Source organism: Wolffia australiana, chromosome 17, assembly GCF_029677425.1.
Source record: "Wolffia australiana isolate 7733 chromosome 17, ASM2967742v1".
Lineage (NCBI taxonomy): Eukaryota > Viridiplantae > Streptophyta > Magnoliopsida > Alismatales > Araceae > Wolffia > Wolffia australiana.
The window spans coordinates 6,125,234-6,149,749 of NC_135851.1; the positions used below are offsets into that span (position 1 = coordinate 6,125,234).

The 24,516-nt window shown below is 40.0% G+C and overlaps 1 protein-coding gene across 3 annotated transcripts; it reads left to right on the forward strand.

Moving 5' to 3' along the window:
• Nucleotides 1-6,986: 6,986 nt before the first annotated feature.
• Nucleotides 6,987-20,436, forward strand: LOC144714249 (uncharacterized). 3 transcript variants are annotated; one of them, XM_078588949.1, is made up of 11 exons: nt 6,987-7,124; nt 7,210-7,326; nt 14,145-14,186; nt 16,944-17,100; nt 17,290-17,577; nt 17,667-17,944; nt 18,262-18,435; nt 18,506-18,623; nt 18,941-19,120; nt 19,655-19,701; nt 19,900-20,436. In XM_078588949.1, the coding sequence occupies exons 2-9, from the start codon at nt 7,279-7,281 to the stop codon at nt 18,991-18,993; spliced, it is 1,158 nt and encodes a 385-aa protein (XP_078445075.1). In that variant the 5' UTR covers nt 6,987-7,124; nt 7,210-7,278; the 3' UTR covers nt 18,994-19,120; nt 19,655-19,701; nt 19,900-20,436. The 3 variants fall into 3 exon arrangements, with proteins under 3 accessions (XP_078445075.1, XP_078445076.1, XP_078445077.1); XM_078588950.1 differs by having other exon boundaries at nt 18,506-18,599; XM_078588951.1 differs by lacking the exon at nt 14,145-14,186.
• The last annotated feature ends 4,080 nt before the right edge of the window (nt 20,437-24,516 follow it).

Below are 24,516 nucleotides of genomic sequence, written 5' to 3' on the forward strand. Positions count from 1 at the left end.
ACCCCTGCTCCATCAGCTCCAGCCAAGTCAGCATCGGCTGTCCACGTCGTTGCCTTGAATTTGTCCACGAAGAACTTTGGAGGTGAGTTATCACCCTGAAATAAAAGAAAAGAAAAGAAAATGATTAAATGACGATCTTGACCGTTTGATTTTACGAAGGAAGATTGACGGTCAAGATTATAACCTCATATTTAATAAAAGCCCGAACCGACACGAGCTTCGGGCTGGGTTGGCTCAAAGCCCGATTGGGTTTTGATTGTAAATGTTTAGAATCACAGTCCGATGGGCCCGCGATCATTCTCTTGTGATCGTTGGCCGAGCCCTCTTGCGCTAGAGATGCTAGGTTTTGGCAATCCCATATTTCCTATTTTTAAAAGATGAATTAGTATATAAATTTTGCAAAACACAACAATGTAAATTGAAATAAACCACTTACCTCGGACGCTGCATGGGATTCCATTTGGACTGCTTTGAGGCTCAGCTTTGGGTTGCGCCTGTTCTATGGGTGCCGACTGTGTCTGGGTCCTTGGCTGGGGCTACAGGTGGCACCTGCGGTGCGGTGCCTTGGTGGCTCGTTAAGAGCCCAATTTTTATTTATTTCTTCTATATTTATATTTTTATTATTATTTTTATTTAATTATTTTTTATTTTATTTCTACTTAATCAACAAAATTTATGATATCTTTTAAGAGATACAAAAACCCATTAAAAATATGACGTTTTACAGAATGAATAATTTCATAAAAATGGAATTTAGCATAAAAATGCATGTTCATTTTATTATATGACTTCATAAACCCTTAAGAAATGTCGGTTTGAAAGCATGATTAATGACTTGTTAGTGCTCTTTAGTGGAAAGAGTTCACTAAATTGATCCATATGAATCCCTGAATGGTATTATATCAAACTGTCAATCAAGTCGATTCACATCACGGTAGTGTAAGTGGTTCTTAGACCTGAGACACCAAAAATGTCTTGTGGACGGACGGTTGTACTTTGACTATAGTCAACAAGTCTCTAACCATTGGATTCTAAACGATCCTAGTTTGGGTGCATTAAGAAGTTCGCAAAGATGATTGAGTTGTCGATATGGGATCACCACCCTCAGTATAAGAGGTGACAGCTCAAGGAAGACGATGCGATCAAGTCCTTGGCCAAGGTAGTGAAATATCAAAAAAAAAGTTCTTCAATGATTTCCAAAGGCATCAATACTAACTTAGATGACCGATTAGAGTTCGCTAGTTGACCATACCCTAAGTCGTCCAAGGAGCGTCAAGTGGATAAGGGATTATAAGTACACGGTAACTGATGACGAACAGGTTTCATGAGTGAGTTGATAGACACTACTTTGTATCTTGTAGGGCATGAGGTGTAGCTTGGCACCCCACGTGTTGGAGACTCGACCTATCAATTGGGTTAAATCAATCTGACATTAATTTATTTACAAGATGATATACGTTATTAATTCATAAGGCTAATAAAGGTCATTGGGGTGCTAGAGTCGTGAACTAGACTGATAAATGGGCCTAGAAGGCCACACGCAAATGGTCTTTGGACATCGGAAGATGTACTTAATTTTTGGGGGTTTTATGAAAAATACCCAGTTACTATAAATAGAAGAAGGCCTTGAAAGAAATTAATCCAGGCCAGAATTGTTCAGGGAGCCTTCCCCTTCTTCTCCCTTATCCCCTCACACCCTCTCCATGCCCGATGTGATCGAAATGGCGTAACGACGATGATGGAGGTAGAAAGGGGATCATCAATGAGAAGGAGGGATTCAAAGTGTCAATTTGAGAAACTCGACTCACCTTGCTCCAGGATCCAAGAAATCATGGATGTGATCCATGTAAAGGTACTTTGTTTCATGGTTTTATCAATGCCATACGATTTTCCAAAAGTCTTCCACTGAGTGTCGTTCTAATTTCTTCATCCAGATCTAGGCCCCTAGAACCCAAAAATTGGGCCATCAGAATCATTAACTAAACTGATTCATGAGACTATAGGTTTGCACATAAATATCCATTTGGACATCAAAAGATATGCTTAATATGAATAGCTAAGGCCTTGAAAAAAACAATATAGGTCAGAATGTTATGGGCCCTACCCTTCTCCCTTCTTCAGTTTGATCCTCTCCATTCTTGATTTAAACAGAATATGGTAAGGATAATACTGAAGCAAGAATGAGGCTCATCAAGGTGGAGGAGGAGATTTGATTTGCCAAGGATTATGTGATACAGCTCAAGTTAAGCAATTTATAGTTTCTGAGGTTTTTACATGAGCAGAGTACATTATTATCCCCAATTTTGTCTTGGTATCATACTTATTATATAAACTATACTTTTGTAGGAAAACTCAGGGAGATGGGCTTTTGAAATCGCTTACACCCATCATCTAGTTAATAATGGTGTGAAGAGGCTCATTCTCCGTTTTCACCTATGTTCATCTATCTCTCATATACACACTCTCTCTGCTTCACTCCCTCAACTTCCTTCTCTCTTCATCTGCTCTCACAATTTCCTCCTCTCTCCCTGTAATTTCTCTCTATTTACAGACACACACATATAGATATATATATTATCTCTCAAAATTTTCTTTAACTGTTCCATTTGATTGGTTTCTTTGAATAAAAATGACAATTGGGTGTGGAGGGTCTCGCAAAGGCTCTATTGTCAAATCGATAAACCAGACTTTGGGTTAAATAAGTCGTTTTAAGGCTATGCTTTATGCGGTTATATTTATAAAAAATTCCTTACTTAGAATAGGGTAAGTAAGAGTCGATTCCACAAGGAGTAAGTAATGAGTTACATTTCAAAATATATTTTAAAATAATTATTTTAGGTGATTTTATATCTTTCATCATTTTAAAGAATTTTGTAATTAGGAATATCAATAAAATAAATAAAATATTAAAAAATATTATAAGTAAATGAAATACATATCTATTTTGTTTTAGATAAGTTATAATAATTTAATGTGATTTTTAAGTAACTTTTGGGGAATTTTCAGGGCAATAAATAAGATTTAATGTTAAAGAAAACCTTAGGCTGTAATTTGTGGGTGGTGGCACTCCACTGAGCAACTAATAGACTGAAAATGTTGTAACTTTTGCTTCATGAAGTTTTTTTACTTTCATTTGATTTGTTGGAAATCTTGAATTTTAGGCTATCCTCTTGAAGTTTAACTAAAGAAAAAGTTCAGAAAATTAAAATCAAACATTTATGTGATCACACAAACCTTGTTGTCACTTCCCCCAATTGCCAAGTGGTGTTATTTCTCCAAGAATCTAGATCACCCTTGAACTCTTTCTCCCAGACCCTTGTAGAAAAACAAATTGGGAGCAGAAATCCAAGATGAGATATAAAGAGAGAGGAGAAGAGAAACAATAGAACCGACCTAACTCTCTCAGCCATTGGATTTCATTCCAAGGGTTTGGAGGGCTAGGATTTCTTGATTTCTAGCTTGGATCTAGGTTCCCTCATTCCCATATTTCAAAAGAGGCCTTTCAAACTCAAATTTTGCATTACTTCCACAATTCGTAGGTTTAGTTGACACAGTCCTTAAGGAGGTTTGAATGGGCTTCTAAAACGAGCTCCCTTTGTATTGTGCCTCTTCTTATTAGATGGCTTAGATATCTCATTTCTGCCCATTCATATCCCAAATCCACTATTGTATTTACCTAAGACCTTTTTAAAAAATAAAAACTCCAAGAATATGTGAGAAATTCACTTGACTCTAATGAGCCAAGTGGAGGTAGTTTCAAAAATCAATAATATATATAAATAAAGCTTAGGAAAATAAATCATACATGTCTCATTTCATCCCTAAGTGGTAAATAATGCTAGTTCAAATATAAAATTATGTGTTAGAAAACAAGTATAAAACATCATTTTATTGATCAAATTTGATGTTATCACATGTCCAAGACCCTTTCTTAGAACTCCAGTATTGACACTCATGATGTCATCATTTTGCTCACAGCATCTATTTCTTGCTCTAGAATAAATTCATCTTTTGAAAAGAAAAAAGCCTAATGGCCACACTATTGCCTCTAAAGTATTTATCTCCCCCTCTTTAATTATTTTTTTTAAAGAGGAATATAAATCTTATTCGTACAACATCAGAAACAAATCTCAATCAAGAAGCCAGCCAAGGTTATCTCTACACTATTGGAATATAAATCTTATTATGTTTTAAGAATATAATTTTAAAATATAAATGCTAATATAAATCTCTCCTACAATTTTAGTCCTCTAAAATACATTTTCCATTTATGCTTTGACATAAAACGGCTGAGGAATACCAAATAGCCAGGTAACGACTGATGTTATAGAACAAATCAATGCATAACAGATGTTTTAAATTTATTTTTGAACATTTGTGTTTTCTTGAATTCCATAAGTCAGCTATAAAAGCCATCTACCTTGATGTATACAGCAATGAATTTTGATTCGAGGAGTCTTCACTTTTACATTAGGAGTTGAAACCCCCCCCCCTTCCATGGATCGACACCGCTGCTGCCACTTGAAGCTGTCGTTGTGCCAAGACAGTCACCTGCATGATGCTTGTCCATAGAGGACTTGTGTTTATCACACATGGATTCACCTGTAGTGAAAATGCTCCCTCACTTCTGCCTGCATGCTGCTCGCATGTAGCAAGTTTGTTGTCCCACTTCCACTCTTTTTTATGGACTATAGCAAGCACAACACCTGCCACCCATCATCTTCTATCGCCTACCCCTTGGCCAGAACCGCCATCGCGTTCCTCCCGACACCCACCCATTATCACAATCATCATTGGCGTCATCACTCTTGTCATCATCATCACCCTTCTCATGCACTTTCGTCCTACATCATGCTTCCATGTTTTTCCTTTTGGAAGTTCTACATGATATGATACCAAGAAAAATTTTAGTGTCATGAGCAGTAGAGAATATTTAGATCAATTTTAGTAATTACAGAAAATTTAAATTTTATATCATTATCACTACCGTTATTGCCTTGATATTCCTTTGCTTTCAGTGTAAATAGTAGTAATTCGATGATGTCCATCATAATAGCAGTATCTCATATGCATGATGACATTGATATTGGTAGTGTAAAGCTTTTGTACAGATAACGGATATCGCACTATCAGATAACTGATATCAGACACAAACAATGAAAGTTGCACTTTTAAATTTGATATCTAACATGATGTCATCACATTATTTCACAATGCCATTAATGCCCTAATTAACATTACATTATTGATATTGATGTTGACATCCATATCAGTAGCATACCTGTATTTGTAATGACAACAAATATCATGATATCACATAACATATTTCAGACACGGAAACTATTAATTTCACCCTTTGGATCTAATATCGGACATGATGTCAGGAGATCTGTTCACGATGTCATTGATGTGTTGACTCACATTCCATTATCGATAAAGATATCAACATCCTTTTAGGTAGCGTAAGATAGCATATATAGTGATATTTTTTAACAAATATAGAACACAAATACTGTTAGTTGTACCTTTTTAATCTTATATGGGATACATTTTCATCACATAAGTTCATGATGCCATTGATCTACAAACTCATATTCCATTATCGATATCAATATCCATATCATTAGTGTACTTGGTTTGCAAGGATAACATATATTGTGATATCGGACAACATATATCAAACATGGACAACATTAGTTGCACCTTTTGATCTGATACCAGACACTATGTTGTCACATCAGGTCACGATGCCCCTGGTTCACTAGCCTACATTCCATTATTGATATCTATATCAACAAAGATATTGATAATGAATATCATTATCATGATAGCGGTACTGCACCTGGTTTTTGTGAGGATAATGAATATCATGATATTAAATAGGGATACCATTAGTTACACCCTATAATCTTATATCATACACATGTCATCACATCAGTTGTCAATGCCACTGATCATGTGACTCACATTCCATAGTCGATACCAATGTTGACATTGATATCAGTAGCGTACTTGGTATGTGAGGATAATGAATATCATGATATTAGATAGGGATATCATTTGTTACAACCTCTAATATGATATCGTACACAATGTCATCACATTAGTTTAAAATGCAACTAACCACCTGACTCAGATTCCACAGTCAATACCAATGTTGACATTGTTATCAATAGCGTACTTGGTTTTTAAGTATAACGGATATCCTGATATCATACATGGATACCATTAGTTACACCCACTTAATCTGGTATCAGATACAAAGTCATCACATCAGTTCACGACACCACTGATCATCTGATTCACGTTCCAATTTTTATAACAACGTCGATAATGGTATTAAAAACAACACGAGACACAACATGAATACGAAGAGTCGCATGGTTTTAAGTGGGCATCAGACACAATGTCTCCACATTAGTTCGCGCTGCCATTGATGCCCCGATGTTACTGTTTAGTGCGCCCTATAAATTTGACAATGTCGATAATGGTATGAAAACCAACACAAGAAACAACATGGATACAAAGAGTCGCACAGTTTTAAGTGGGCATCAGACACAATGTCTCCACATTAGTTCGCGCTGCCATTGATGCCCCGATGGTACTAGTTAGTGCACCCTATAAATTTGACAATGTCGATAATGCTATGAAAAACAACACGAGAAACAACATGGATACAAAGAGTCGCACGGTTTTAAGTGGGCATTATACACAATGTCACCACATTGGTTTGCGCTGCCATTGATGCCCTAATGTTACTGTTTAGTGCACCCTTTAAATTTGACAATGTCGATATTGGTATGAAAAATAATACGAGAAACACTATGGAAACGAATAGTTGGACTGTTTTAAGTGGGCATCAGGCACGTTTTCAACCCATTAGTTCGTGTTGCCATTGATACCCCGATGTTACATTACTGTTTAGTGCACCCTATAAATTGGGTCCTAAGTCTTTAAGTTTATATTTAAAAGCATTCAGATTTTTTTTTGAAGAAATATTTAAAAGCATTCATTAAAGTCTCGATTTCTTCGTGGCGGAGCAACTCCAATCTTATCATCTTATGAATCGTTCGTTTTGGTGTGAAATAATTCTCGTTGATCGCGCGGGGAAACTTCCAATTCAGGTACGATTCGCTCTTCTCTAGCGTGAATGTCGTTTCTCGTATATTTTGCAATCCTGATTTCCTTACGATCACTGTGATCCTCCAGCTGCCGAAGCTGAACAACCGGTCTTGATTGATCCCCTCTGAGAGCTTTACGTTGCTCTCTTCAGCGATAATGAGCTACAGATCTGTCTTCTGTTCTTTGCAGGAAATTTTTCCTCAGGTACGCGTGTTGTCGAATCTTAGGGCTTGTATTTGCTTAATTTGCGTAATTAATTCACCGCTATGTCTGAGCATGGTTCGTAGATATCGTGATATGTAGTCAAATCGCCGATTTTTATTGAATAGACAAATTTGATCGTATGGAACGAAAAGGCACAATTTTGACTTAACATTCCAATAAAATGTTGAGAGTAAAGGGATCCATGGATGTTTAATATGATACAGTCTTTCCCGATGATAAGCCAGAATAGAATAAACAGATACACACTGTATTACCACGTCTTGAACACCATTACAAAGATCTCTAATTACAGAACTAGATATATCAAAGCGATAACTCGCCGCCACTCTCTCTTAAGAGAAGTCTTAAGAGCCTTAGGAATTCTCCCTCTACCTCTTGAGAGACATTTTTCCTACTTCATACATACATATCTTACACATATTTATAATACACAATTTATCCATTTATTCTTCATTTGCTTCTTGGAACATATCCAAGGGTGGTGTCTGTTGGATGCCCCACTTGGATTCTTCATGAAAGGATGCTTCAGTTGGATGTGCCTCTTCAGGTACTTCAGTTGTGTTGTTGAGCTATTTTGATACCCAATAAGATTCAAACGATTTCTGTGAATAACTATCATAACTGTTGTCTGTGATAGTCCATATCGATTTATTTCGTCTCTTGTAAACTTTAGGAAGATTCGTATCATAATACTTCTTTATTAGTAATGTTAACTAAATTGTTCGATTAAGATTCCAAAGTATTGGATCCAATATCCCAGAACATGGAGGCTTTAATTTACTAGAGCCATCAGCATATCATTTCAACATATTCTTAGCAACCTGATTGACACCTTCCCCGTCGATTACACGTGATCATTACTCTTAATTTTCGTTGGTTTCAGCGGCATAGTTTCATCAGGATTCCAATTCCATAGAAAAAATTCTGGAGACTCCTACCCTAAAACGACAATTTTCCTTCGAAGATTTCCCTTCACAGTCATAACTTTTCCTTTTCAGAAATTTGTCCCTTTTCTCAAAGGATGCAATGGGATTTTTTCTCATGTTAGGTTTTCTGTTGTGTCAGTGATACGTTGTTTTCATGACTGTATCTTAGGAGGCCCAAGAGGAAGGTTACCAATTAGACAAATGTCTGGATAAACTCGCACATGCGGGGGAACCTATTAATAAAGTCCTAGTGGGAGAAGAAAAGGTTCATATATTTTTCAAGAAGTCGTCAGACTCAGTCCAGTATGATTGCAAGTCCGGAAGAGTGGGAGCAATGACGGCTGGGAGGGAGATCTCATTTCTATCATTTTTTCATCATATATATTCTCCTGATTCTCTAGATATTTTTTCAAGAATCATATTGACTGATAGGGAAGGTTTTCCCAAGATCTTGATTCCTTAAGATCTTGATACACATTAGACAAATAAGTCATTATGCGAGGAGTTAACCTGTAATTCGTCTACATAAAATCTGGAGCATCTTTAATTTGATGATAACCATACAGGACATTTTATGTTCTAGTTTCAATATTGTACATCAAGTCATATTCTCTATTTCTCTTTTTAAGTAATCTTTTGTTAACTCATATAAGTTCATCTTTTTTGTCCGTCATTGTGCAGTAGTCATCCTTTTTCTAGTTGGTTATAAAATTTGGTCCCAACTCTCATTTATTCCTCTAGGTGTCTCCTTACCTTACTTGGTTGGTTTCTGACCTTAGGGTTTCATTTTACTTTGTAACCCAGGAAGTCGTGTTTGATGGTTTGAGGATTATGGCGTCATCATATATTGATTGAAACCTGGAGTAATATGTTTGAAATGAAGACAAACTGTATGAAAACAATAAATAATAAAAGAAATTGCAGATGTATCATTAAGGATCATCCCAGGCATTCCTTCTAACTCATCCATTATTCACAATTTATGTTGTCACTGCCTAATGTCATTCGAACATACTGTCAGTCGGAAGTGTTTATTATTTCCTTATTTTCGCATTCTTTTTATTTCTTAGTTGCCCTTCTAATGGGTTGTATTCTAATAGGCCCAATAACATGTGGGCCCACTTGTAATCCCATAAGTATGGGAAGACCTAAGACTGGAATACTAACTCTTCTGTTTTTCCTCAATCTCTATATCCGCCGTAACCCTAACCTCGTGACTTGCCTCCAGCGTGTAACAAGAGAGATCAGCAAACGACATGGTATCAGAGCTCCTGGACTACTCCGCCGCCTGATCTTACCTCTACCTAGCTGGAGAACTCGAAGTCAGCACATTCCCGTGACACATGGACGACAACCACAGTCTGGGATCTACCTCGACGAGGTAGGGTTAGTTGTTAAGAGAAGATAGGAAGTGAATACATGGGAAGCCTACCTGTCTACCGAACCTACAACTTGGCACAGACCAAAGTTGCCAAAGGTTCAAGCCTGAAGAAGACTGTTGAGAAAAAAGCCTAAGGCTATGGCGGAGATCACAACTGCAGCAGGCCGCAAAGTGGATGGGGAAGAGTGGGAGACAATTACTCAGGGAATGTTTCCTATTGTTCCAGAAGTTGTGAAGTTTAATGGCTTCAACCTGATGGATTGGAGCCATTATGTTGAACTCATCCTAGAGAGGAAAGGGTTAGTTCATCATCTCCTTGAGGAGGTAGACCAAGAAAGTCCAAGAAATAGAATGTGGAAGAAAGAGGATGCCAGTGTTCATGCCTGGTTGCTGGGTAGGATGGCGGGTGACCGATTCTGGAAGTATCTGTACCTGAAGACAGCTAAGAGAATCTGGGATCAGCTACACAGAACCAGTGTGAGAAAAAGCCATGCTTGGAGGATCTTTGGACTGGTGACCAGAGCCACTACACTTGTACAAGGAGATATGTCAGTCCTCAGATTTTTCGGAGGAACTCCAGGCAATATGGCGAGAAATTGATCATCTACGACCTATCAAGAATCCAGAGGAATGGCAATCAACACTTCAGGACCGTATGTTTAGGTTCCTATGGGACTAAACAAAGAGTATGAGGGACTTCAAAGCCAAATCCTCAATCGAGAGCGGGTTCTAGATTTGGAAGAAGCAATTCAACTGGTACTGGATGAAGAAAGCCGCAGGACTTATGGGAACGACAAAGATGACGTTGGGTCAGGACTCATGGCTAAAGCTAAATCACAAAAGAACGTGACAGAAGGCACAACTATGAAGACTCAAAGAAAGCCAGGAGTAGAAATTAGTGACCAAAAAGTACCAGGAGGCAAGAATCAATATAGATCAAATCTATATTGCTCTTATTGCAAAAGGAGGAATCACACCAAAGACTCCTGTTGGGTCCTACATGGGCGACCACACAAGCCAGCACAAGCCTATACGACTGACTCCAAAGAAATTGACTCATGTGAAGGAACTGAGCCTCTCAAAGCCACTGCAGAACATTATACCAGTCTGAAAGAAGAGTTTGAAAAACTCAAGACCATGATAAGTTTCACGTCCATGGCAAGAACATGTGAACTATCAACTTATCCTAATCATATTATATCGGATTGGATTATTGATACCGGGGCAACGGACCATATTGTTGAAAAAGGGAATAGAGATAGATTTCCATGTATTGAAAGAAAGGGATACATGACCTTATATAGGGCTGAGAGAGAGTATTAGTGATTTATCCATGTGGGACTAAGAGGGAGAACCCTTAGTGGGCTGAGGGTCTAATGGACCTAATGGGCCACACCACCTGTTTCCTAACACATATGACTCCTTATCGCTCCAAGTTCTACAATTACAAACCCTACAGGGGAGAGAGACAAGTCTTCACAACCGGGGGGGAGAGTCTTCCGGTCACTGGTATAGGAGACGTGGAAATAGCAGGCCTGGGGCTTATTGAACATGTCCTACATGTACCTGGTCTCAGGGTGCAGCTTCTATCTCCACAGAAATTTGTTAAAGATCTGAATCTTGTTTTTTCTCTGACTCCTGATGGTATTTTTGTTTATGACAAGGCAAAGAACCAGAGGACTTCACCTTTTATGGTGAAGAACGGGCTCGTATGTGTGAGTGACATGGATGGTGGTAGTGGGGGACGTGTTATGCTGCACAAGATGCGGAATCGGAGTGGAGCATTTCCGACTGGGACATCCTTCTTTTGAGATTTTGAAACATATGTTCCCTATGTATTTCAAAGATGTGAACTCTTCTGATCTTTATTGTGAAACACATCAATTCTCTAAGCACAAGCGCACTTCCTTCAAAGGGAGAAGTGAGAGGAGTGAAAAGCCATTTGCTCTTATACACTGTGATGTATGGGGTCCATCATCTACTACAGCCCTAACAGGATCCAGGTGGTTTATTCTATTTGTTGATGATTGTACTCGGTTGACGTGGACATATTTACTGAAGTCCAAATCAGATGTCTCGACAACCGTTCAGGATTTCTTTCGTATGGTGATGAATCAGTTTGATATTTCCATATAGAGATTTTTTCAGACAATGCAAGGGACTTCTTTAAATAGAATTTCTTCTTTTTTTAAGATACAGGGTGTAATTCATGAATCTTCTTGTGTCTATACTCCACAGCAGAATGGGGTAACTGAAAGAAGAATAGGTCATGTAACCACCACTGCCCGGTCATTACTCCTTCACTATGAAGTAACCAAGAGATTCTGGGGCGAAGCTGTCTTAACAGCTGTGCATATTATCAGCCGATTACCGTCAAAATCACTGGGTTATGAAAGCCCAGTACACCTGGTAATGAAGTTCTATCCTCTTCATCGTTGGAAGACTGATCTTACTCCAAGGGTATTTGGATGTACATCTTTCGTACATATCCATAATACAGGAGATAAATTCAGTGCCCGAGCTGTGAAATGTGTTTTTCTGGGGTATTCACAAACCCAGAAAGGGTACAGATGCTATCATCCTGAGTCAAGAAAGTTTTCTGTATCTGCAGATGTCACATTTCATGAAAGGATTAGTTTCTTCAAGAGTGCTGAATCAACTTGGGAGAAGGTACATCATCAAGTGTCTGGATCTCAAGAAGTTGCACGGCAGTCTGAACAGGTAATATCTCTCAACGACCAACAGATCGTGTCAGAGTCAGTACCAGAGCTTGCACCGGAACATTGGGGAACACCAGTGAATGGCGATCAGTCCCTACCTGTCATTGCAAGAGGTCCCGAGGGAGAAGATGTAACCTTGGAGGATGCAGATATTACAGTAACATTGGAGGAAGTGGAGCCTTCACCACAAGTAAGTGATGAGTGTGATGATGTTGGGTGGCCGATTTCCCTGAGGAAGGGTAGGAGACAATGTACCCAAGGTGTTAGATACCCACTTTCCCATGCGGTTGGGTATGAACAATGGGGACCGCAGTATCTAACTCTCATGACATCACTTAATTCAATTTCCATTCCAAAGACATTCTGAAGCTGCCGAGGACCAGAATTGGAAGATGGCGATGGACGAGAAAATGGAAGCATTAATAAAAATGAAACGTGGGAGATTGCCTTAGCTCCCCTAGACAAACGCCCAGTTGGATGCAGGTGGGTGTTTACAGTGAAATACAAAGCTGATGGGAGCCTAGAGCGATACAAGGCCAGATTGTAGCCAAAGGCTACACACAATCCTATGGCATTGATTATTGTGAAACCTTTGCACCTGTTGCAAAATTAAATACAGTGCGGGTCCTCAGTTCCCTGGCGGCATGTCAAGGATGGTCACTATTACAGTATGATGTGAAGAAGGCCTTCGTCCATGGAGATCTAGTTGAAGAAATCTATGTGGAGTTACCACCGGGGTATTATGAGGAATCAAGACAAAAAGTCTGTAAACTGAAGAAATCTCTTTATGGACTTGAGCAATCACCGAGAGCGTGGTTAGGGAAGTTCTCATGCAGCATGGAGCATTTAGGTTATTGATAACACCCTAATTTCTGTCTTTATTTCATGTTATTTACATGAAAATAGTGTTTTCAAGTGATTTCTGATTTTTTCCTAATTTTCTCTTAATTCTATGAATTTTAAAGGATTTATTGAAGCTCGAAATAATTATTTTTGAATGAAAATGGCATATTTAATATTTTATTTCAACATTTATTAGCATGGGAATGAATCAATGAATTTTTTAGAATTTTTTACGAATTTTTAGGATTTTTCTGAGATTTATTTGAAGAGGAAATGTATTTATTTCAAAGTAAACAAGTATATTTATAGTAGAAAAAAAAGTATTTTTATTATTTTCGAAGTTTCAAGGGCCTTTTTGCGAACTTTCGTTGCAAAAAGACCCTGAAAACAGCTCTCGGTCGCCACTGCAGGCATAAAGATCCAATTTAAAATTTTACAGGGTTTTATTGCAATTTTTAATATATATTTTTAATATTTTAGGAGAAATCGGAGGAGAGAGAGTGCGCCAGGGGCATATACGCAATTACTTTTGGGCGGGGTCCAAAAGCAATTCCAGGCTTTTTAAGGACTTTTCTGCAAAAAGGAGGATTCAAAATGCGCCAGCCAATGAGAGAGCGACACGTCATTGCGTGTTTAAAAACAAAATTAATAAATAAATCAATTCTAAATCCAATGGATTAAATTGGTTTAAAATTGATTTATTAATAACTTTTGATCCTGAAGTGCGATTGAGATGGTTTTTTATGGATTTGTTCGTCTAGATCCCCTCTTTCTATCTGTACGATTGGATCATTCAGATCCAGCCTACATTGATAGATAAATATTAAGTACTAAATGGGGGTAAAATGGTGATTTTTACCATATAACCTAAGTATAAAAGCTAAATTTCGAGAGGGGGAGCTCATTCTTGATGGTTGTCTATCACAGCTACAAGACAGAGAGGAGTCCCACCCTGGATCAAGTTATCTTGTACGTTTTCCTTGATTGTATTTGGATTTGTGCATTTTGAATGAGATTAGTTCAATTTCTTGTTTCTTCTTCTTGGTTTTGATCTAAAATTCTAAATCTCTTGGCTTGAGCGGCATGTACAAGCCCTGATTAGGATTGAGAGGAGAATTTGAGGGATTCAACTAAGCATTCAACTGCATTCCAACGAAAAACTCTAAAAAAATTAGTTTTAATTCTTAGGAGATTAAATTACCCCCATTTCAGTTCTGAATTATCAAAGTTGCAAAAACAAACCAAACTCAAATTAAAAATTCCCTTTTAACCTCTCTAATTGACCTCTTGGATCCTTTTATTCGGATCAAAGAAGCCAATTTAGAGCTCCATATTTCTTCTATTCATCTCAACTCTTCTACCCCCTTTCTAAATTCTCATCTAATTAGGGTGACTTGATCCTCATTGAAGATCAAATTCAGTTTAATCAGAGTGAAACGACCAATACAATCACCAAATCGAATTCCTTACTAGCTTCCCTTGGACGACACTCGTACTTTTCACTATACGTCTTAAGTGGAGTTCTTATAAATTTTATTGCATAAGCCAAAATCCACAACGACAAGGGCTTAAAATTGCATAGTTTTTACCCCTATTTTCGGCTTATCAGTTACGTTCAGAGCAATGGTGACCGTACACTCTTTATGAAATGCTCCAATTCTGGTTAAGTCTCAATCTTATTGGTCTATGTCGATGACATCATTATTACAGGTGATGATGAGTCTGAAAACTATGCTTTGAGCATCAAACTTTCTGAGACATTTGAGATTAAATCCCTTGGAAGACTGAGATATTTCCTTGGGATAGAAGTGGCATATTCTCCTTTGGGAATTTTCATATCGCAGCATAAATATATTCTTGATCTTCTGAAAGAAAGCAAGATGAGTGGATGTAAACCGTCATCTGTACCCATTGACTCAAATGCAAAGATAAGTTTGTGTGATGCAGAAGCACAGGTGGACAAAGGGCAATACCAGAGATTGATTGGTAAACTCATCTACTTGAACCATACCCGACCGTATATAGCCTTCGCGGTTGGGTTGCCAAGTCGATTCATGGACAGCCCCAGACAATCTCATTTACAAACAGCGTATCATGTGTTGGCATATCTAAAAGGATCAGCAGGATATGGTATTCTCTTCAGGCGAAAGGGTAGCACTACCATTGAAGTGTATACTGATGCAGAATTTGGAGGGTTAGTGGTATATAGACGATCAACCACAGGCTACTGTACATTTCTTGGAGGGAATGTGATTACATGGAGGAGTAAGTAACAACCTGTAGTTGCACTATCCAGCGCCGAAGCCGAATACAGAGTCCTTGTCAAAGGAATAAGCGAAGCATTGTGGATCACAAATATTTTGACAGAGCTGGGGTTTAGTCAGGACAGTCCCACGGTTATGTATTGTGACAGTAAAGCTGCCATTGACATTGCCCATAATCCTGTCCTACATGATCGAACTAAGCATATAGAATTGAACAAGCATTGGATCAGGGAGAAGATTGATGAAGGCTATGTTCAGATAAAGGATGTAAAATCAGCCAACCAAGTTGCTGATATTTTCACCAAAGGATTGGCGAGATCCCTCTTTGATCGACTGTTGAGCAAGCTGGGACTCAGGAGTATTTGTTCTCCAGCTTGAGGGGGGGTGTTAGTCGGAAGTGTTTATTATTTCCTTATTTTCGCATTCTGTTTATTTCTTCCTTAGTTTACCTTCTAATGGGTTGTATTCTAATATGCCCAATAACATGTGGGCCCACTTGTAATCCCATAAGTATGGGAAGACCTAAGACTGGAACACTAACTCTTCTATTTTTTCTTCAATCTCTATATCCGCCGTAACCCTAACCTCGTGATTCGCCTCTAGCGTGTAACAAGAGAGATCAGCAACAACACACAAATACCTAACCAGTGAACAGAAGACGTATTCCTTCAAACTCAAAGTCCTACAGCTCTTTGCTGCAGAAGGATAAACTAGTTTTTTCCTCATGCACCAATACCTCATCGAAATTTCTGTGGAAAACTGGGATCTTTTGTTTTCAGTATTTCATGTGATATTTGGAAGGGAATAAATCATTTATATCCACTGTGGTGTGCATCTCGACATGTGCCTCAGCTACCATTTGAGCATTAGAAATTGAGATGGAAGTATCTTAATATCTAGTTGAAAAATGGAAAAAGACAAGATTTCCCCTTGCCTAGTTCCTCAAAAAACGTGTTGAATAATTTGTGGCACAAATGTTTATGGCAGTGAGTTTGAGGCATGCAAAGAAATATCCCAATCCTTAGAGTTTGAACATGTATCCTCCATTATGTGCTTAGATATCAGTTTTCATGGGCTTAAAATCCTTGTCAGTGCAAGATGAGTCGTACAGTTTATGTTTGTGGATATGGTATGCAGAGTATTTGGTCATATACAAAGTATTCTTGCTGTCCCACAGTCAGGTTCTTATGCAGTTAATTTGGGTTCGCCAACAAGGCCAGAAAGAGATTAAGAGGAAGGGTAGAGAGAGAGAGAGAGGGAGGTCTAAAATAAAAGTAGTAAAATGACCTTGACTGGGGTTGGGGATCCTAACTCTTGTAGCTCTCAATCCTACAATATTAATGCATGATAGACATCCTGGCCTTCTAATCGTTATAATTTTCTTTCCATCACTTGGTTCTATAGCTACTAATTTTTCAGATAAGTTGAAAAGACATAAATATTAATGCTACTAATTTTCCAGATTGATCTACGTGTGCTGAAAGCTGTTGCACTAGAACACTGTACAGATGTGGATGCGGCTGCAGAATTTATCCTTTCAGAATTCTTGCCAACTTTAGATGCTCAACGAGAAAAACCTAATTTTTCTACTGGTTCTCTGAGCCACTCTAAACCACCAGGTTTGTGCCACCTTCTTTATCTGATCCAAATCTTACAGTGTTTGTTTATACGGATCCATTCTGCTTTGTAACGGTGATATTTTTAATGGTTCTACCATCATTTTTGAAGTTACTTTTGATTCTTTAATGTTCTTTATTTATTTTTATCTGTAGCTTTTCTTACCTTTCTGGCTTGGCATCCATGTGCAGATTCAGGGCTGTTGATTGAAGGCACTGATGGAATGAATTACAGTAGTATCTCTTCTCCTGGCAGTACACTGAGGATAGATGAAGCATCGCTCAGTGTTTCCTTAAACGATATCATGCTTAATCAGGGAGCAAACGATTTTCCAGTGGAGCACCATAAAGAAATTATTGAGAAGGATAATCCCGTTAAATCTTGTAATGTTCCTATGGCACATTCTGGTGAAATCGGTCTTCCGATGTGCCCACTAGCGAGTCAGGTTCCTATGAAGTTGAAAAGCCTTTCCAACTTAGGTATGATCATTTTAAATCAGATTCGGCCTCATCCTCTCCAAAAGGCTCAATGGAATGTGAAAATCCATTAAATTCTGCTGCTCTTCCAGAAAAAGATGATTTAGAAAACATTCCTGGATGTTCAAATGGCTTTGTTGAGTCACCTCGTGCAAACAGTACATTGCAAGTAGCAGAAGATGAAAGTATTCACAATGTGCTCTTAGAAGACATGAATTATCCAAGAAATACTGACGATGATCCATCGGATTTCAATAGTGAGGACATAGTTGAAGACGATAATGCGGCCACAGAGATTAATGCACAGTCCAGTCAGATTGTGTCTGTTGAATATCTCAAAGAACTTTTAATCGATTGCAGAGACATCAAGGTACCTATTTTCTCGTGAAATTGTTTTGTCATTACGAATGTTTATTTGTCTTCATTATTTTGCTAATTATGATTATGCTGTGACCTTTGTATTTTTAGGTTTTAAGTCCTATTTTCTATGATTTACTTTGATAAAAAGACATCTGAATTTGAGTGATTCTGATTCTATGTCGTTCCTGCTATTTTTTTCTGGTCATAATGTATTCCTTCCCTTTCTTTTTTCATGCAATCGTTTTTGTAAAAGATCTCCATCGAATATTTGATGAAAATCTTTGCTGCAAAAAAAATTCAAAATGATGAAAAACTTGATGTGAGCAGGATTTTATAGCCTCTGAAGTTGAGTCTATACTGGATTTGGCAAGAGAAACAGAAACTCGTGAGAAGGAAGCTGGCTTAGCCAAAGAAGAAGCTTGTAAAGCCAGTTTTGACATCCTTGCGAAGATTGAAGATCTCAAGGAGATGCTGAAGCACGCTGAAGAAGCAAACAACATGGTGAGATTTCCAGTCTTCATTTCTTATTTAAATGGGATTGTGAACTGATCAAAACTGCCATCGTGTACAGCATGCTGGTGAGATCTATGGCGAGAGGGCCATTCTAGTCACTGAAGCCAAGGAACTTCAATCTCGACTCCTCAGTTTGACTGAACAGAGACAAGGTTACCCTGGCAATCACGGAGCATGTACTCTTAAATTATATATCATCTTTTAATTTCAACTTGAGTATCAATGTGACGAATTTAACCACTCGTAATTATCCCCCTTCCATGTTTGGTGATAACGAATTTCTGGAAAACTCTGAAAATGAAAAATGAAAAATTATGCGATAGGATCCCCAACCTCTGTCAGGGGTGATTACATCAATTGTCCTCAGAGTAATATCGCTCTAAAATACCTAAGTGCAACAAAGGACATTGTTGAATTGGCTAACCATTGCTACTTCTATGTCTTTATTCTACGGTTATGTTACCTTGCTGACTTTCATGAGCCACCTCTCTAGATTCGGCAAACTCTCAAAGCCCGTCTGGATGCGGCAGAAAAGGAAATACTTGAATCATCTAAAGATAAGGATCAAAAGGAAGATGATGCTTGTAGAGCTCTTGAAGAACAAGAGGCAATCATGAATAGGGTGGTTCTGGAGTCTAAGAGGCTCCGAAAAGAAGCTGAAGAAAATTCAAAGGTAATATCCATTTGTAGTCATTCTTTGGAAAAAGCTGCAGTCAGTGTCTTTATATCCACTATACTTGTAACCACTATACTTTTTTTTTGTTCAAAACAGAAAAAAACACTATATTTTTTTCTCTATGATTGTATTTTTCAGTCTTCCCCCATGGATTCAAACATTATTTGTTGCAAAATGATATGATCACTAACTCCTATCAGGGGTATCTCTGCCATTTCAATGTAGGATAGTTTTCCCTATATGTAGCTGTAGCCCTCTCCCAAGTAGGGCAGGCAAGAAATATGTAGGTAGTTAGCCGGTTAAGCAAATAGGAGAAGGAAGCATGATAGTCTGCGGGAAGGGACCAATTGGGAAGAGAGAGCCTCCGTAAACTTCTATGCTGTTAGATTTTCTTTTTTTTGTTTTCCATTGTTCTATTATTCTATCTTTTCCCTTGATAGAGACCTCCTTTCAATGTTGTCAAAACAAAAGTCTCTTTTTGCTCGCACCATATCAAACTTTTTAATTTCATCTTTCTTTGCCGTTTTGTAGTTGGCTGAGTTTCTTGTGGAGCGAGGGCACCTCGTCGACACGTTGCAGTGAGTCATCTACTTCTGTTGATCAGATTCTCCTCTATAAATAAATCATAGATAGAGGGTATCCTTAACCTTTACTAATTTTTCATTGATGATGAACCTAGCCATGTAAACTAAGAAAAAAAATTCTGCGAAAAACGAGGCTCAGGCCCATCTGTAAAAATCTGGGCTAATGTATCTTCTCATTCATGATCTTAACAGAGGTGAAATATCTGTAATATGCGAGGATGTATTGAAACTGAAGGAGAGGGTTGACCAAGGCCTACCTCTTGGAAGATCTCTATTCTCAAGCCAGGTCCTGCCCAGCATAGCTGCCTCAGCTTGCTCCTCCATGAGCTCTGATGCTTCTGACAGGCTCCCCACCTACCAAAAGCCATCTGCTTCCACAACACCCGTCGAGGTTAATGGTAATGGAGATCTTGGTTCCTCAGGAGATCAACAAGGGGCAGTGTTTGATGGCAATGAGGACGACTGGGATTATTGTGATGGGGGGTTCCAATCTGGTGTCAGCATATGTGTTGGGAACTTGACTGCAGGAAGAGGTTTGGCATCTGAGGCTCTGGTGAGTTGACCCTGTTTTGAGATCCGAAATGAGAGATTATAGAAATAATCCCCAGACTGATTTGTTCCCGAATCTATGTATTATATGAATAAGATTTGCGGTCAATAGTACAGGTTTCCCTGTCTGCCTTGTACTGTATAGGTTATTTCTCTAAGCATCAAGTTTTTGTATTTAAACTCACTGCCGCCCGTGTATTTTATCAGCTTTGGAAAGAGATGAAAATCCCCGTTCAACGATATCAAGAGTTTATGGCATTTGCATCTTTTTGGAAATTTTCCTCATCTTAATACTGTTCCAGCATACGTGATGAGCGGGGACTATGTGATGATGATGGCAAATCTTTGTCCTCCTTGTTTTTGTCATTCATTGGTTGATGAATCATCATCATCATCGTTAGTTGTCGTTAACATTTAGGATTTGATGATCATGATGAGATTTTGGGACGACAATCATACCACAAATCTATCATCGCCTGCGAACTCAAGCGAGAGGACAGGAGCAATGACTATGAGTGGACTATGATAAATAATGGTGATGATTTTTTCATAGTCATCATCCTTTTCATCCAACAGCTGTTGATTATTTTGTCACCATGATTGTCCCATACCTAAGTTGCACATGTAGGATGATGATCTGTGAACCCTAAAATAACTGCACAGTCCCTGAAGTCTGATTTGAGCAGTGTCTGAATTGTGTCAGCATGGCGTAGAACTCTTAGGCATAGCACCTATATCCCCGATGATATGATTTTCCCTAATTCATATATAGTTGTATTTTTTCAAGATCCCCAGTTAATCAGATCTTGGCATGTGGCCTCTATGGGATCTACACAGACACCTACCCAAGAAATGCTTCCTCTATATTAACTCAAAATCACTAAGACAGGTGATGAGAAGAACCTCTCCAGTAGCCGTCGGTCTTTAAGAACGAATTAGGGTCTTGAAAACAACTTTGTGATTTTTGAGTTAGGGTTGCCCAGTTTCAGTATTGGGTTTCTTTACATTGGTGGGCCACCAAAAAATCAGAGGTGGCCACTTTTTCTCCTCGTGAGAGTGTAACTGATCACTCACGTGAGTCACTTACGACGTTTAGTCTCACATGAGATAATAAACGACTTACAAAATAACATGACAGGGTTCCTCTCCCTGAACAGAATGAAACAGAGAGATGAGACACTTATAAGACGTGGATAACTTACTACTAAAGAATAACATAAATTAAAGGTAAAGGGAGCCACCTAACAAAGGGAAAACCTAATGGGACAAAAACTCTTTCCTCATTTCTCGGGTGGAATTAGAGCAGTACCTTGTAGACCAACCAGGAGATGATGTCGCACATGGTATGAGAACTGTGTGCCTGGTGATGTTGGACACAAACCTACACGAGTGATACAGCTCCTCTCTCACCTCTCGTGTGACTTCTGCAACACTAGAGGTATAGTGGAGCGTGCCAGTCCGTCCTGTCAAAGACGTCTTCGGCACCACCATCATCGTTGTTGAGAAATATGTGCGACAGAAGCCCAAGTCTAGAGGAAAATGGCCCAAGCCCAATGGAGAACTATCGGGCCCACTAGAAGGAATATCAGAGAAAGTGGGGCCCACTGCAAAGGCTAACGGCTAGTTCAAAACTAGCCCTTAACTAGCCCTTAACTAGCCGTTGGGCGACTGCCCAAACAACTAGTATAAGTAGTTATGAAAACAGTGTTTATGTAATCTTTTTTTTTGATGAAATAAGAATTTTTTCTCTTCTTTTCTCTACTAGCTGCACTTCTACGATCTTCAGCAACTTGTCAATCGTCATTGACGGCCCGCCGGTTCACGTTCCGCTCGACCGGCACGCCAAGGCGAAGGTGAAACACCCGTGTTTGAATACCCCGGGTAAAGCACGTTCGTGTATCCGACACGTTCGTGTATTCCCCCGCCCGGTAAGGGCAACCCTGCCCTTACTAAGGGCCATCGTGCCCTTATAAAAGGGAGCATGATGGAGCCCTAGAATATTAGATCAGGTATTACCTTTGAGAATTTTCGTTCGGTATCTGGTCTCACCGTAAGAAGAAGAAGAAGAGGAAGAAGAGAGGAGAGGAGGAGAGGGAAGAGGACACACGTGTGCTTGAGAACTTCGGCTCACTAGTCCGGACGATCTCTGTTGTGTTCGTGCAGCCTGTCCATCACGTCGTCAACCGCATTCCAAGCAATGGTCACCGTATTTGCGCTCGCGGGGGGAAGCCTCGGCAATTTTTTTATGCACAAGAAACCCGCGTTCGTGTTGGTCTGACGGTCCGCATGCACGACGTTGTTTTTTTTCTGCCGGTGCCATCAACCCGCATCCGTGGAAACCCCGACCCCCACTTGGTTAACTCATGTGGTTCCCTTGTACGACGTCAATTTTCTACCATCAATCAACGACCATGCGGCCCCGTGTCAACCCCGACGACCACCTGCACGACGTGTTATTGCACTGTCTTGGCAGCCCGACCTCAACCGGTCTGGACCGCTAGTCCTCCCTGGTCGCTGAAATTACATGACCCGCCCTGGACGCCAGCGACGACGCTATTAACGGCCGCCGAGGTCTGCCAGGTCATGTCGTTGACGCTGGCCGGTTCAGCGCCCACGCTGCTCGTGTGGCTTCCTGGCTTTCGCGCCAGGGTAGCACGATCACGCCGACCTGCGCAGCGCGAGCCCTCACGCTGTATCGCCTTGTCGACACAGCCACGCGGCCCATTGGCCGCTCGAGCCGTCAATGCGTTTGCCGTTGCATGGACCCGCGTCCTGCCTCCAAGCTGCCTGCCGCCACTCGCAACTGCTGCTAGTCCCCCCTAGCGCCGTCCACCATCAGGCTGCGCCCGTCAAGCACCGCCGTTTGCTAGAGCTGCCTAGCCGCAGCCCCTCGCTCTCTTTGCCTCCGCCTTCCAACGCTCTTGTACCGTGCCGCCGCCGCCTGTCGAGCCAAGCCGTGCCCATCTACGGCACGCCTCCGCCTACCTGCCCGTGCACCGAAGAAGACCCTAACAACCAACGCTGCCCCGACAAGGTATGTCATTCAACTTTGCTCGTTAGTTATATTACATCTTCCTGTATATTTTCGACTGCACTCCACCGCGCTTGGGTTAGAACTAGGTGAGACTTTAAAATACCAAAACTACAACTTGAATGAATTCCCAGGTACGGGTCAAGCCCGTCCGTTACGTGCGAGCATCCACGAAATCATTCCGTTCGACGCCGTAGTTGCCGTCGTCACTCTGACGAGGGTCAGAAGGTCACTATCACCGTCACCGGTCGCCCATCCTGGAGCTCGGAGATCGGCGAACCCCACGAGTCGGGGCCCGCACGTACATCCACCTAGGGTTCATCACATCACGTAGTTACATTCCCCTTAGGGAACTTACCCGTCAGACGATGTCACTGAGGACGTTTGACGCCATCTTGGTATCCAAGCATCGACTCGGTACCGACCGGACGACGTCATCGATGACGTCATCGACATCATATGGGAGCTTACGAAGATAATATGGGGAGAAGGGTGCAACTCTAATACTTTGAAACACAGCCTATCAGCCAGCATGCAAAGGTAGCATCCCAAAGCTATTTTAAATTTGGGAGAGGCGGGACTTGATCGACAAATCTTTCAACATCATGAAAGGCTCATGATGCATTCCCTGATAATATCTAAGCGCATTTTAGTTGCTTTGGCCGCCCTTTTAGGAGTGTAGCCAAGAAGAATGAAGTTGCATTTGCAGTCCCCAGATTCTCATCGTTGATGTCTAAGTCTCACCTCTTTGTATGAATGACAGTCCCCTTTCCCATGATTGTCTCTACTTCACTTCATATTCGGGCAACAGTTCATCCTGGCCGATCCCTCATAGGCTCGACCTCTCCTCTTCCCATTTTCGACACAAACAAAAATCTAGGTTTGAATCAGGTCATGCAGATTGTCATGCCTAATAGCTCTGAACCCTTTAAGGTATGATCCCTAATTGACATGCAGAAAGATAAAGCATTATGTACTCAGAATATGAGATACCAATCGCCTGTATACTATGTACTATGATAGTCTCCCTTCTGAATGCTGCCTGCTCCCTACTAACCTGGAATCCCCCTTCTTGCTCAGCAACAAGAACACTTGATACCACAGTCAAGCAATGTTTGAGGGTTGGCGAGATGTTTAACAGAAATGAGAGGGATAGAAGATAGGATTGGAAATCCCATGAAGGCTGCAGTCGCTTGTTTGTATCGCTGCGAACACCTATGTCTGTGCCA

Bases quoted from the DNA above. Each gene is read 5' to 3' on its own strand.
- LOC144714249 (XM_078588949.1), top strand. From the start codon at position 7,279: ATGAGCTACAGATCTGTCTTCTGTTCTTTGCAGGAAATTTTTCCTCAG. The intron at 7,327-14,144 runs GTACGCGTGTTG...TGTCTATCACAG, and splicing joins TGCAGGAAATTTTTCCTCAG to CTACAAGACAGAGAGGAGTC. The intron at 17,578-17,666 runs GTATGATCATTT...CTGCTCTTCCAG, and splicing joins GAAAAGCCTTTCCAACTTAG to AAAAAGATGATTTAGAAAAC.